Source organism: Nerophis ophidion, linkage group LG14 (assembly GCF_033978795.1).
Source record: "Nerophis ophidion isolate RoL-2023_Sa linkage group LG14, RoL_Noph_v1.0, whole genome shotgun sequence".
Lineage (NCBI taxonomy): Eukaryota > Metazoa > Chordata > Actinopteri > Syngnathiformes > Syngnathidae > Nerophis > Nerophis ophidion.
In genome coordinates, this window is record NC_084624.1 from 4,549,217 (window position 1) to 4,561,749 (window position 12,533).

The 12,533-nt window shown below is 41.4% G+C and overlaps 1 protein-coding gene across 2 annotated transcripts in view; it reads left to right on the plus strand.

The window, feature by feature from the left end:
- Nucleotides 1-12,533, plus strand: part of ankrd12 (ankyrin repeat domain 12) — a 101,601-nt gene that overhangs the window by 38,352 nt on the left and 50,716 nt on the right. For both annotated transcript variants that reach the window (XM_061919680.1, XM_061919681.1), the window contains exons 2-3: nucleotides 6,422-6,535; nucleotides 11,902-12,052. In XM_061919680.1, the coding sequence (XP_061775664.1) occupies nucleotides 6,476-6,535; nucleotides 11,902-12,052 (211 nt within the window). In that variant the 5' untranslated portion in view covers nucleotides 6,422-6,475. The remainder of the gene's footprint in view (nucleotides 1-6,421; nucleotides 6,536-11,901; nucleotides 12,053-12,533) is intronic.

The window sequence follows — 12,533 nt, forward strand, 5'->3', positions numbered from 1 at the left end:
TCTGGAAACGCTCCCCATCCACACTGCTTGGTTCCTCGTCTGAGCTGATGTGACTTACATTACCATGGTAACTAATTAGATTACAATAGTAACTCGTTTTTCATGCAAAAGCGCAGATTCCAACCTTTTGAAATACTTTGCATTGTTCAAGATTTACGGGAATTTGAAAAATCCCTGCACATCATAATGGCAGCTACAGTTTCCATCTTAAAGATCTAAAAAAAAATATTTGACTGAAAGACTTAACGGGCCTTAATTTGGCCAGGTCTGTTGTTAATCGTGCTGTATAAATAAAGGGGATTGGATAAGTGAGTACACTGCCCACATTTCACATTGATGGATGATAAATCCATACAGTGATACAAATTGTACACAGACTACAGCAGGTTTAGGCAAATTAAGGCCCGTGGGCCACATGCGGCCCGTTGATCTTTTCAATCTGGCCCGCTGGACAGTCCCAAATAATTGTTTTAAGATGTAAAGTGTAGCTGTCATTATGATGTGCAGTGATGTTTTCTAATGACCGTAAGTCTTCAACTATACTAAGTCTTTCAGTGGTTGGAATCTGCATCATATACTAGTTACTATGGTCATCTAATTACTTACTATGGTCACTATGAGGTTTCTCAGATTGTAGGTGGGGTTTTTTTTCACTGTTTGTTGCATTTTGGTTGCGTTTCGGTTGATTGTAAAATATGTTGTCAATATTCAGTGATTTATCATTAATAGTAGGGATGCACCGATTAATCGGTAACCGAATATATTCGGCCGAATATGGCAAAAAAAAGCCACATTCGGCCTTCGGTGGAATGAGTTAAAAACAAGGCCGAATAGTGGCGTGTGACGCAATTTTTTGACGCGGTGACGCAATCAACCAACGTGCAGTGACGTTGGGATATGTTGTGTACCTGTATAAGTGTATGAGGTTACAAGCACACACTTAATTGAGATTTACTTGAGCCTTCTGTTTACATTATTAGCCTGTTGTGTAGGCTACCTGTATAAGTGTATGAGGTTACAAGCACACACTTATTGAGATTTAGTGGGGCCTCTGTTTACATTATTAGCCTGTTGTGTAGGCTACCTGTATAAGTGTATGAGGTTACAAGCACACACTTATTGAGATTTACTTGAGCCTTCTGTTTACATTATTAGCATATCTACTGTGGCTAAGCAGACTTTTGCCAAAAGGACAATAATTCATTTGTTGTGGGTTTATCCACTTTAATGCACTTTATTTATTTTTTTGGAATGCATGTTTTGTTTGAAGGCCTAATATAAATGAAAAACTGTGCTTTTTTTGAAAGGCAAAGGCTACTGGAATATTAAAAAAATGTCAATATTCAATAAAAAAATTACTTTATTTGAAAAACATGTCTAAATATGTATTCTAGGCTATTTATGCAATATTAAAAAAATTGTGAAAAACTGCATTCAATATTCGGTATTCGGCCTTCGGCCAAGCGTTTAAATTTTATTCGGCTTCGGCCACAAATTTTCATTTCGGTGCATCCTTAATTAATAGTTAATATTGTAAATCCCACATTCTTTATTTTCATGTACATTCTGGGTGTCTCCATCCATCCATCCATTTCCTACCGCTTATTCCCTTTGGGGTCGTGGGGGGCGCTGGTGCCTATCTCAGCTGCAATCGGGCGGAAGGCGGCATACACCCTGGACAAGTTGCCACCTCATCGCAGGGCCAACATCCACACTCAAATTCTGGGTGTCTCATTCAGTAAAAAAAAAAATCAAATCCCATTCCGTTTTTTAAGGGGGTCTGTCGTAACCTTTTTAGCTTTCAATCGTTATTGTGAGGTTTTGTATTAGTGTTCCTAAAAATAGATATACTGGCCCCCAGGCACACTTTTTCATCTAAATCTGGCCCCCGGAGGAAAAATAATTGCCCAGGCCTGTATTACATTAAAGTTCTGTATGTTCAAGCTTCATTTATGTGATAATATTGTCGGGAACCTTTTTGGCTGAGAGAGCCAAAAAGCCAAATATTTAAAAATATATTTCAGTAAGAGCCATATAATACTTTTTTTAAACACTGAACACAACTAAACACGTGCATTTTTAAGTAAGACCAACATTTCTAGAGTATAATAGGTCTCTTATTTTTTTTAATAACATTGTTATTCTGAAACTAACTGTGGAGGGGCGTGGCCTGCGGGCCTGCAGCGACAGGTGCGTAGATGGCCCACCTGGGCCTTGTTATCTAATCACCTGTCGCTCTGTTACAAGCAGCAGCCAGGAGGAGAGACTGGGTTTGAGCTGGAAATGCTATTGCTGGAAAGCAACTGAGAGACTTATTGAAAAATAAAACAATATTGTAACCCTGAAACAGGCTCTCATGTCGGTGCTTGGGGGTCTGAAGAACCCCCAGGAGGGCAAGCCCCACACTAACCAATAATAAATAAATAACTTCTTACCATTAACGCAACTTCTTGAACAGGTGCGGTAGGAAACGGATGGAATGCATGAGAATGTTTCATATTTTGAACGTTATTTTTAACACTGTGATTACAAGTGGAATTATTCATTACTTATCGTGTTAAGCAACGTCAGCTCAGATTTATCAGGGAGCCAGATGCAGTCATCAAAAGAGCCACATCTGGCTCTAGAGCCATAGGTTCCCTACCCCTGATTTACAACATATCCTCTAATAATGCGAGCAGAAAAGTGAGCACCGTTGTAGTTGACATTGCAGAGCAAGGGCAAGTTTGTAAAATTGAGCTAAAAATGACCACAACAACCACTGCCTTGGTTTCGTGCACATGTTGGATCGTTCACCCTGCAGGTGCCCCGTCAAACACACGCAGGTGGGTGTGTGAGAGTTAAGTCACATGAGAACAAAGCTCCATTACGTTGGAGAGTAGTTTATTGGGGAAACCCAGCCGTGAGGGTGTTTCCCCCACCAACATGCATGTTCCCAACTCTGTGATTCATGCTTCCTGTTGACGTCATTTCCTGCCTGCTATTTGTTTGCTTTCAGCAAGGGCAGTTTGATTGTCGATTTAAATAAATCCCTATTTGTATTACTACTTACTCTGTGTAAACAACCATGGGAATTCTATGTAATTTTAAAATGTGTTTGTCATTCTTGTTTGGTGTGAGTTCACGGTGTGGCGCATATTTGTAACAGTGTTAAAGTTCTGCAGTGCCTCGAGTTCTATTAAGCATTGGCCCCAACTACCGGTCCAGGGACCGGTACCGGTCTGTGTAGCATTTGCTACCGGGCCGGAGAGAAACATTAAATAATTTATAAAGGACTGCATTTTCTCTGACTTAACTTTGGCCACTTTTGACTTAACACCACCTTAACCAAAGCACGGGGGGAGGTTTAATGTGTGGGGGGCGGAATTTTGTGGTAGCGGGAGTATATATTGTAGCCCAGAAGAGTTCAATCAATCAATCAATAAATGTTTATTTATATAGCCCCAAATCACAAATGTCTCAAAGGACTGCATAAATCATTAAGACTACAACATCCTCGGCAGAACCCACAAAGAATTAGGGCTGCATGGGATTTGGGGTATTTGTCCTGTTGTGTTTATGTGGTGTTACGGTGCAGATGTTCTCCCAAAATGTGTTTGTCATTCTTGTTTGGTGTGAGTTCACAGTGTGGCGCATACTTGTAACAGTGTTAAAGTTGTTTATACATCTTGCAGTCGCTTACGTGTGTGAGTTCATCAGCTAGATACAACATGTTGCTGTAATGTGTTGGTGCATGTTGTAGAGGGCGCTAAATGCAGTGCCGTTACGGCATTCTCACCTGCACTGGCTTCCTGTGCACTTAAGATGTGACTTTAAGGTTTTACTACTTACGTATAAAATACTACACGGTCTAGCTCCATCCTGTCTTGCCGATTGTATTGTACCATATGTCCCGGCAAGAAATCTGCGTTCAAAGGACTCCGGCTTATTAGTGATCCCCAAAGCCCAAAAAAAGTCTGCGGGCTATAGAGCTTTTTCATTTCGGGCTCCAGTACTCTGGAATGCCCTCCCGGTAAAAGTTCGAGATGCTACCTCAGTAGAAGCATTTAAATCTCACCTTAAAACTCATTTGTATACTCTAGCCTTTAAATAGACTCCCTTTTTAGACCAGTTGATCTGCCGTTTCTTTTCTTTTTCTCCTATGTCCCACTCTCCCTTGTGGAGGGGGTCCGGTCCGATCCGGTGGCCATGTACTGCTTGCCTGTGTATCGGCTGGGGACATCTCTGCGCTGCTGATCCGCCTCCGCTTGGGATGGTTTCCTGCTGGCTCCGCTGTGAACGGGACTCTCACTGCTGTGTTGGATCCGCTTTGGACTGGACTCTCGCGACTGTGTTGGATCCATTATGGATTGAACTTTCACAGTATCATGTTAGACCCGCTCGATATCAATTGCTCTCCTCCTCTCCAAGGTTCTCATAGTCATCATTGTCACCGACGTCCCACTGGGTGTGAGTTTTCCTTGCCCTTATGTGGGCCTACCGAGGATGTCGTAGTGGTTTGTGCAGCCCTTTGAGACAGTAGTGATTTAGGGCTATATAAGTAAACATTGATTTACTGATTGATTGATTTCCCTGAAATTCGAGTCTTCCGGAAAATCGGGAGGATTGGCAAGCGCCATTCAAAACCCACGGGCCGCAATAGCGTTAAGTTTACATATCAAGGTGCGGGCTGCAAAACAACGTCTAGCAGGCCGCATGTTTGAGACCCCTGGCCTACATTAAACCGGTCCGTGGTGCAAAAAACGTTGAGCACCTCTGCTGTTGTCATGTCTATGTTACCTTATCTCAGTGTTTCCCCCAGAAAATGTGTTAGTTAAGGTAGTGACTGTCCAGGGGGAGGGAACCGGGGAAGGGGGTGGGAGGGTGTAAGGATCGGTGTATCTCGGCCTGTCACCATCACGTCTCCACTTTGTTGCTGCCACCACAGCCTGGGGGGCAATAAACTACAGACTGTGGTGAAGTAGGCCGGCTTCGTCGCGTGAAGAAGCCTGCAACTTTTGGTTGTGTTTTCCGCTCCATTTGCTGAATGACAATATACGATATATATCTCCATATTTTTGCCGTAAAGTAAAAATAAAACAGTCCTAGTTACCTGAAATACTAAAATAATGGTTTACAAAGTCAAATTAATGACTTATTGTAAATAAGTGTTTGAAAAAAAGAGTTGAAAGTGGGGCCACATGCTGACACCTGCTCAACTCCATCAGTCCATTTTTCTACCGCTTGTCCCTTTTGGGGTCTTTGCTTGATTCATAACAGCATTTGAGAAGCCTGTAGTTGATAAATGTTATATTTTTATCAGCATGTGATAGCAGGGACCCTGCCATTCAAAGCTAGGCTGCTACATTACTAATGATTAATGTAACTATAGCTGGAAAAAACAGTACAAGAGTGATAGGAGAGACTATTCATCCCTGAACACCATGGAGTTCATGTAGACTTTACGATGCACTTACATTATTATATCAACTATCACAGACAGAATGCAGACGAGTTCCCGTTATGACGTCATCTGACCCCAAATCAATGGAACTTGCTGAAAACATTTGGAGCGGAATATTCAAAATGGCCATTTGTAATTGTGGCATTTTGAGGCTGTTTGGACGTTATTGTCACATATGTTGAGGATTGGGTATGGTTTTATGGATACAATAAAACACAATTAGTCATATAAAGTCAACTGTTTTTCATCCTATTGGCACTTTAAACATGACTAGCCGACACTGATTTCATCTCGCTGTTTGGAATTACTTATATGGTTGGTTGTGCTTCTAGTATATTTAACAGCAGTGTGGCATATTTTGCAAGTATGTGTTAGTTGTATCAGAATGGCCAAACCCTAGATTTTAAGCGTGGAAGTAAATGTTACAAGCTAGGGCTTGGCTGAAACAGGGTTTCCCACAGCGCTTTGTTGTTAAGGCGGCTTAGAGGCAGCTGCTCGGCCGTGGAAACCCATCCCATGAAGCTCTCTGCGTGCTGTACGTGGGCTAATTGGAAGGTCACATGAAGTTTGGAGCTCTGTAGCGACTGACTGTGCAGAAAGTCTTTGCACGATGCGCTTCAGCATCCACTAACCCATCTCTGTCAATTTACGTGGCCTACCACTTTGTGGCTGAGTTGCTGTTGTTCCCAAATTCTTCACTTTTCTTTTAATAAAGTCGACTTTGGAATATTGAGGTACGAGGAAATTTCACGACTGGATTTGTTGCACAGGTGGCATTCTATGACAGTTCCACGCTGGAAGTCACTGAGAGCGGCCCATTCTTTCACAAATGTTTGTAGAAACAGTCTCCATGCCTAAGTGCTTAGGACACCTGATTCTCATCATTTGGATGGGTGGCCAAATGCTTTTGGCAATATAGTGTATCTTCCTGCTCCTATCTGTGATAGTGTCTCATCACTTTCATTGTTCCTGATCCAGGTGCATGATGAGCCTGCTGTGCCGGAGCTGTCACAGCTAGTCTGATGCCACACCATGGCCAAACCTGGGAGCGACAGAGATGGAGCCATGGTGGAAAAGCAAGTGGGAAAGAAGGTGCGTCAACTTGTTTCAATGTTGTACTACTTTAGCTGTTTGGGAAAAGCAGCATATTGAAAACAAGAGTTGTAAATTGGATTGACAGAGACAAATGATTTGGTGGCACTGCCCTCATTGTGAAGTCTTAAACACCCTCTTAAAGGGGAACATTATCAGCAGACCTATGTAAGCGTCAATATATACCTTGATGGTGCAGAAAAGCGACCATGTAGTTTTTTAACCGATTTCCGAACTCTAAATGGGTGAATTTTGGCGAATTAAACGCCTTTCTGTTCATCGCGCTGGAGGCGATGACGTCAGAATGTGACGTCGCCGAGGTAACACACCCGCCCTTTTCATTTTCAACACATTACAAACACCGGGTCTCAGCTCTGTTATTTGCCGTTTTTTTGACTATTTTTTGGAACCTTGGAGACATCATGCCTCGCCGGTGTGTTGTCGGAGGGTGTAACAACACTAACAGGGAGGGATTCAAGTTGCACCACTGGCCCGAAGATGCCAAAGTGTCTGCCGCCAGACCCCCATTGAATGTGCTGGAGTTTCCCCACATTTTACCGACGATGCTAAGGCAGACATGGTACAGAGATGTATGGATAACCTGCAGATGCATTTGCAACGATAGTCAACGAAATCACAAAGGTGAGTTTTGTTGATGTTGACTGCCAGCTAATCGATGCTAACATGCTACGCTAATCGATGCTAACATGCTATTTACCGGCGGTGCTAAAGCAGACATGGCACAGAGATGTATGGATAACCTGCAGATGCATTTGCAACTATATTACGTTTCCTCCCACCCACATTTAATGCGAAACAAACACTTACCAATCGACGGATTTAAGTTGCTCCAGTGTCAAAAGATGCGAAAGTCCTGATCGTTTGGTGCGCACATTTTACCGGCGATGCTAACGCAGCTATTCGGCCATGCTATGGCTATGAATAGCGTCAATAGCTATTCGCTCAATAGCTTCAGTTTCTTCTTCAATATTTTCATACTCCAACCATCTGTTTCAACACATGCGTAATCTGTTGAATCGCTTAAGTCGCTGAAATCCGAGTTTGAATCCGAGCTAATGTCGCTATATCTTGCTGTGGTATTCCCATTGTTTACATTGGCAGCACTGTGTGACGTCACAGGGAAATGGCCAGTGTCTTCGCAGAGAGCGAAAATAAGGCACTTTAAAGCTTTATTTAGGGATATTCCGAGACCGGTAAAATTTTGAAAAAAACTTCGAAAAATACAACAAGCCACTGGGAACTGATTTTTATTGTTTTTAACCCTTTTGAAATTGTGATAATGTTCCCCCTTAACTAGGGTTGCAAGTAGAAATGTTACCTATTTATTATTCCCGAAATGGCTTTTTCTCAGCTGTTCGGATAAACACATTGTAGTCGTAAACGTCAGAAATATGTTTATCTGGAAATTTAAAGTCAACGGTCTGCTTTAAAAAGAACAATAATTGCTATGTTTATAGCCACCTCAAAGTTGCAACATTCCCAAAGGTTTTTAGTGCATTCCATATGTCACAATGTTTTCCAAGTAGGCGCTGTGTGAAAATAAAAGTAATGCAGTCAGGGAACACGTTCCCTCTCTGTCGCCTCCGCTCTTTCCTAAAGCTCAGAGGTTATCTTGACTTTGGAAAGAGCGGGATGGAAAAGTCTTGCGTCACAGTTTACTCAGTAGTTCTTGGGAAAGGTTTGATCCTGTCATGAGAACGTTAATGGGCTGCCATACTCACTGGCAGCAAAAAAGACACTTCTTGCTACTCGCAGTATTAGTATTATAGAGATTGAAAAAAACGCAGTCAGCAGGCGAGAGTTTTCACTTGAGAGGCTTTTCTTCCCTTTTGAGGTGAAACACCTGCACACTGAGCGCTAATGCGAGCGCTGTCCAAAGATGAGTCATCATACATTCTCCATTTAAGAAAAATAAATACCAATGGCGCAGATCAAAACACAATGGAGGCTGTGGCTGTGACTACAGGCAATCTCCTGATATTATTTTTCATGTTGGTTCTTCTGCTTATATGTTGTGGATTGTACTTAGCACATTTTTAAGGAGAGCTATATCTTCCTTTCTACTTTGTCCATGCACTTTGGATCAGTATTAAAGATCAATCATTTGGCACTGGTTTGGGATTTTTTCTTTAGCTTCTGCTCCTCTAGGCTGATACCAATAACCAATTATTTTTTTTAAATTTTAACTGTAATTTGTGCTAGGGCTGGGCGATATGGCCTTTTATTAATATCTTGATATTTTTAGGCCGATATATGTCTCCATATTTTGCCTTAGCCTTGAATGAACACTTGATGCATATAATCACAGCAGTATGATGATTCTATGTGTCTACATTAAAACATTCTTCTTCATACAGAATTAATATATGCTACTTTTAAATTTTCATGCAGAGAGGGAAATCACAACTAAGTCAATTGACCAAAACTATATTTATTAAACAGTTATTAAGCAGTGGCACAAACATTCATGTCATTTCAAAACAGAAAGTGCAAAATTGTCAGAGACATTTTAAAACAAACTATAAGTGCACTTTTGTGCATGATGTCACTAAGACGACATATCAAAACACTAAATTAAAGTGCACTTTTTGTACAGAACGCCACTACAATAGTTTAAAGTAAATAAAGTGCACTTTTGTGCATGATGTCACACAAGATATTTCAAATACTGTCAAATAAAAATGAGCTCCATAATAGGAAATCAAATAGTGTATGTCCTTCACTATGTGGTAGGTTCCTGCGGACGTTATCTCCTTTTGTTGTTGACTATTTTTTTCATACGGTGTTGATGTGGAAATGGTTGCTTCGGCATTTTGTTGGTGTGGTACGGACCGGAGATGTTGACATGCGGAGTTTCAAGCACTCTTCATTCTCTAGCGAAGTGGTTCTCAAATGGGGGTACTTGAAGGTATGCCAAGGGGTACGTGAATTTTTTTTTTTAAATATTCTAAAAATAGCAACAATTAAAAAATCCTTTATAAATATATTTATTGAATAATACTTCAACAAAATGTAAGTTCATAAACGGTGAAAAGAAATGCAACAATGCAATATTCAGTGACAGCTAGATTTTTTGTGGACATGTTCCATAAATATTGATGTTAAGAATTTCTTGTTTTGTGAAGAATGTTTAGAATGAAGTTGATGAATCCAGATGGATCTCTATTACAATCCCCAAAGAGGGCACTTTAAATTGATGATTACTTCTGTGTGTAGAAATCTTTATTAAAACTGAATCACTTGTTTATTTTTCAATAAGTTTTTGGTCATTTTTATATATTGTATTCCCAAATAGTTCAAGAACGACCACTACAAATGAGCAATATCATACAATTTAATAAAACAGAAACTGATGACATAGTGCTGTATTTTACTTCTTTATCTCTATTTTTCCAACCAAAAATGCTTTGCTCTGATTAGGGGGTACTTACATCAGTGAAAAAAGGTTGAGAACCACTGCTCTAGCGGGTGACTTTTCAAAGGATGCTACACATTGGTAAATGGTTTGTACTTGTATAGCGCTTTTCTACCCTTTTTTAAGGAGCCCAAAGCGCTTTGACAGTATTTCCACATTCCCCCATTCACATACTGACGGCGGGAGCTGCCATGCAAGGCGCTCACCAGGACTCATCAGGAGCAAGGGTGAAGTGTCTTGCCCAAGGACAGAACGGACGTGACTAGGACGGTAGAAGGTGGGGATTGAACCAGTAACCCTCAAATTACTGGCACAGCCACTCTACCAACTTCGCCACGCCGTCCCCCAGTAATGCTACTTTTTGTAGTAACGCTTTTGCCCCACACTTGACAAATTACGGTTGTCTGGTCGACATATTCCCTCTTGAAGCCTAACCACCGCCAGACGATAGACCCCCTGCTGTTTTTCTTTGGAATTATTTGTTCCTTCATTTGTTACCTGATTGGCACCTTCTTTCTCTCGTATTGCCAATCGCACCACAGCTAACGTTACCCATGCTGCTACCTCTCTGCTCCGCGAGGGCGTATACATATGTGACGTATGTAAGAAGGTGCGCTTGCTGTCTTTGAGAAGGAGAGACAAGAAAGAGTGGGAAGAGCCTGTAGTGCAGGGGTGCCCATTACGTCGATCGCGAGCTACCAGTCGACCGCGGGGGGTGTGTCAGTCGATCTCCAGCCAGGCTTTTAAAAAAAATAGACCTAAAAATGAGTGATCATCAATCTTCACCAAGACGTCACTTAAATGACATTCACGGTACCGGAGGGTCTTGTGAGATGACGCTGGCTGCTGCAAGATTATTATTATGAAAATATGACCGAGAGGAAGGCGAGAAACACTTTTTATTTCAACAGACTTTCGCGCCGTCCCTTCCGTCAAAACTCTAAAGGCCGACTGCACATTTCCTATCTTCACAATAAAAGCCCTGCTTCATGCTGTCTGCGCTAACTAAATACAGAGTCTCGGAAAACTGGCGTGCACAAGCGATCCCTCAGAAAGCTGGCGTGCACATCACTTGTGCACGCCAGCTTTCCGAGACTCTTATTTTGTTAGCGCAGGCAGCATGAAGCAGGGCTTTTATTGTGAAGATAGGGAATGTGCAGTCGGCCTTTAGAGTTTTGACGGAAGGGACGGCGCGAAAGTCTGTTGAAATAAAAAGTGTTTCTCTCCTTCCTCTCTGTCATTTTTTCATAATAATGAACTGGCAGCAGCCAGCGTCATCTCACAAGACCCTCGGGTGCCGTGAATGTCAATCAAGCAAGCTACGGAATTTGCCGCCAATGTTTTTCTTGTAAAGTGTATGGAAGCTGGATGAATTAGATGCCAAAAACCAACCACTTTCATGTGGTATTGTACCGAAAGGACAACTTTTTTTCTCCTCCATTTGAAAATGTGGGCGTTATCATCATTACTGTCTGATTCCAATCAATGCAAGTCATCAGAATCAGGTAATACACCAACTTATATTCTTGTCTTTGTGAAAGAAAGACATCTATATGTGTTACACATGCTTGTATTATACATTAAACACATTTAACTTGTTTACAAAAATGTCTCTTTCATAAATAAATAAATATAAATGATATATATAAATGAGGTAGATCCCCTCGAGTTGGTCAATTGAAAAGTAGCTCCCCTGCAGAAAAAGTGTGGGCACCCCCTGCTGTAGCTAAAAGCAACTGCTTGAGAACTTATACTCGAATATCACGATATAGTCTTTTTTTATACCGCAGAGAGTAAAACCCGCCATATATCCAGTATATCAATATATCTCCCAGCCCTAACACAGACAGACTATTCTCAAGATGTAAATTTAATCAAGGTGTTTGAACGTGTTTTTCAACGGTTTTATTTCTCTCCTTCCCTCCAACAGTGCAAAGACAAGCTGTCCCCTTTCACCAAAACTCCAAAGTTGGACCGGAGTGAATTGCTGGGAAAGGAAGGGAAAGTTAAGTCTTCCATGAAGCGCAAGCTCTCCTTCACTAGCAGTCCGCCCGGCACGGAGGAGCGAGACTCGGACACCGGTAAGGACCCTCGCCCTTCTCTCTTCTTCCTCTTCTTAGTGCTTGCATGTTGACATTGGGGATGGATGTCGTTTACATTTGACCAAATCATTACTTTAAAATGGTGACCGTTTTTTGAAAAATGTAAAACATGCCAATTTATGTTTTAAAGAAAGCAAAGGCAATAACTTGTCATGTTGAACAGACTTGTAATTTAAATACTTTAATTTTTTAACTGTGTAGTATTTTCGAATGTAGTAAATATAATCCACAACAACTAGTCATATATTCCAGCAGTACAGAATATAGAGTGTGCAAAAATGCCTCTTGAGTTAAAATGTTGATGTTTGTAATTCCAGGTGTTGGTAACTGTAACTGTCATTGGTGCATAATGAGTGGGTGTTGTTGGGGGGGCTGCTGCCTAGCGCTGTGGTGCTAGTACTGTTATGAGGGATGATGTTGACGTGTTTAGGCTGTTAGTAAAGTTTCTTTCTTCTTTCTT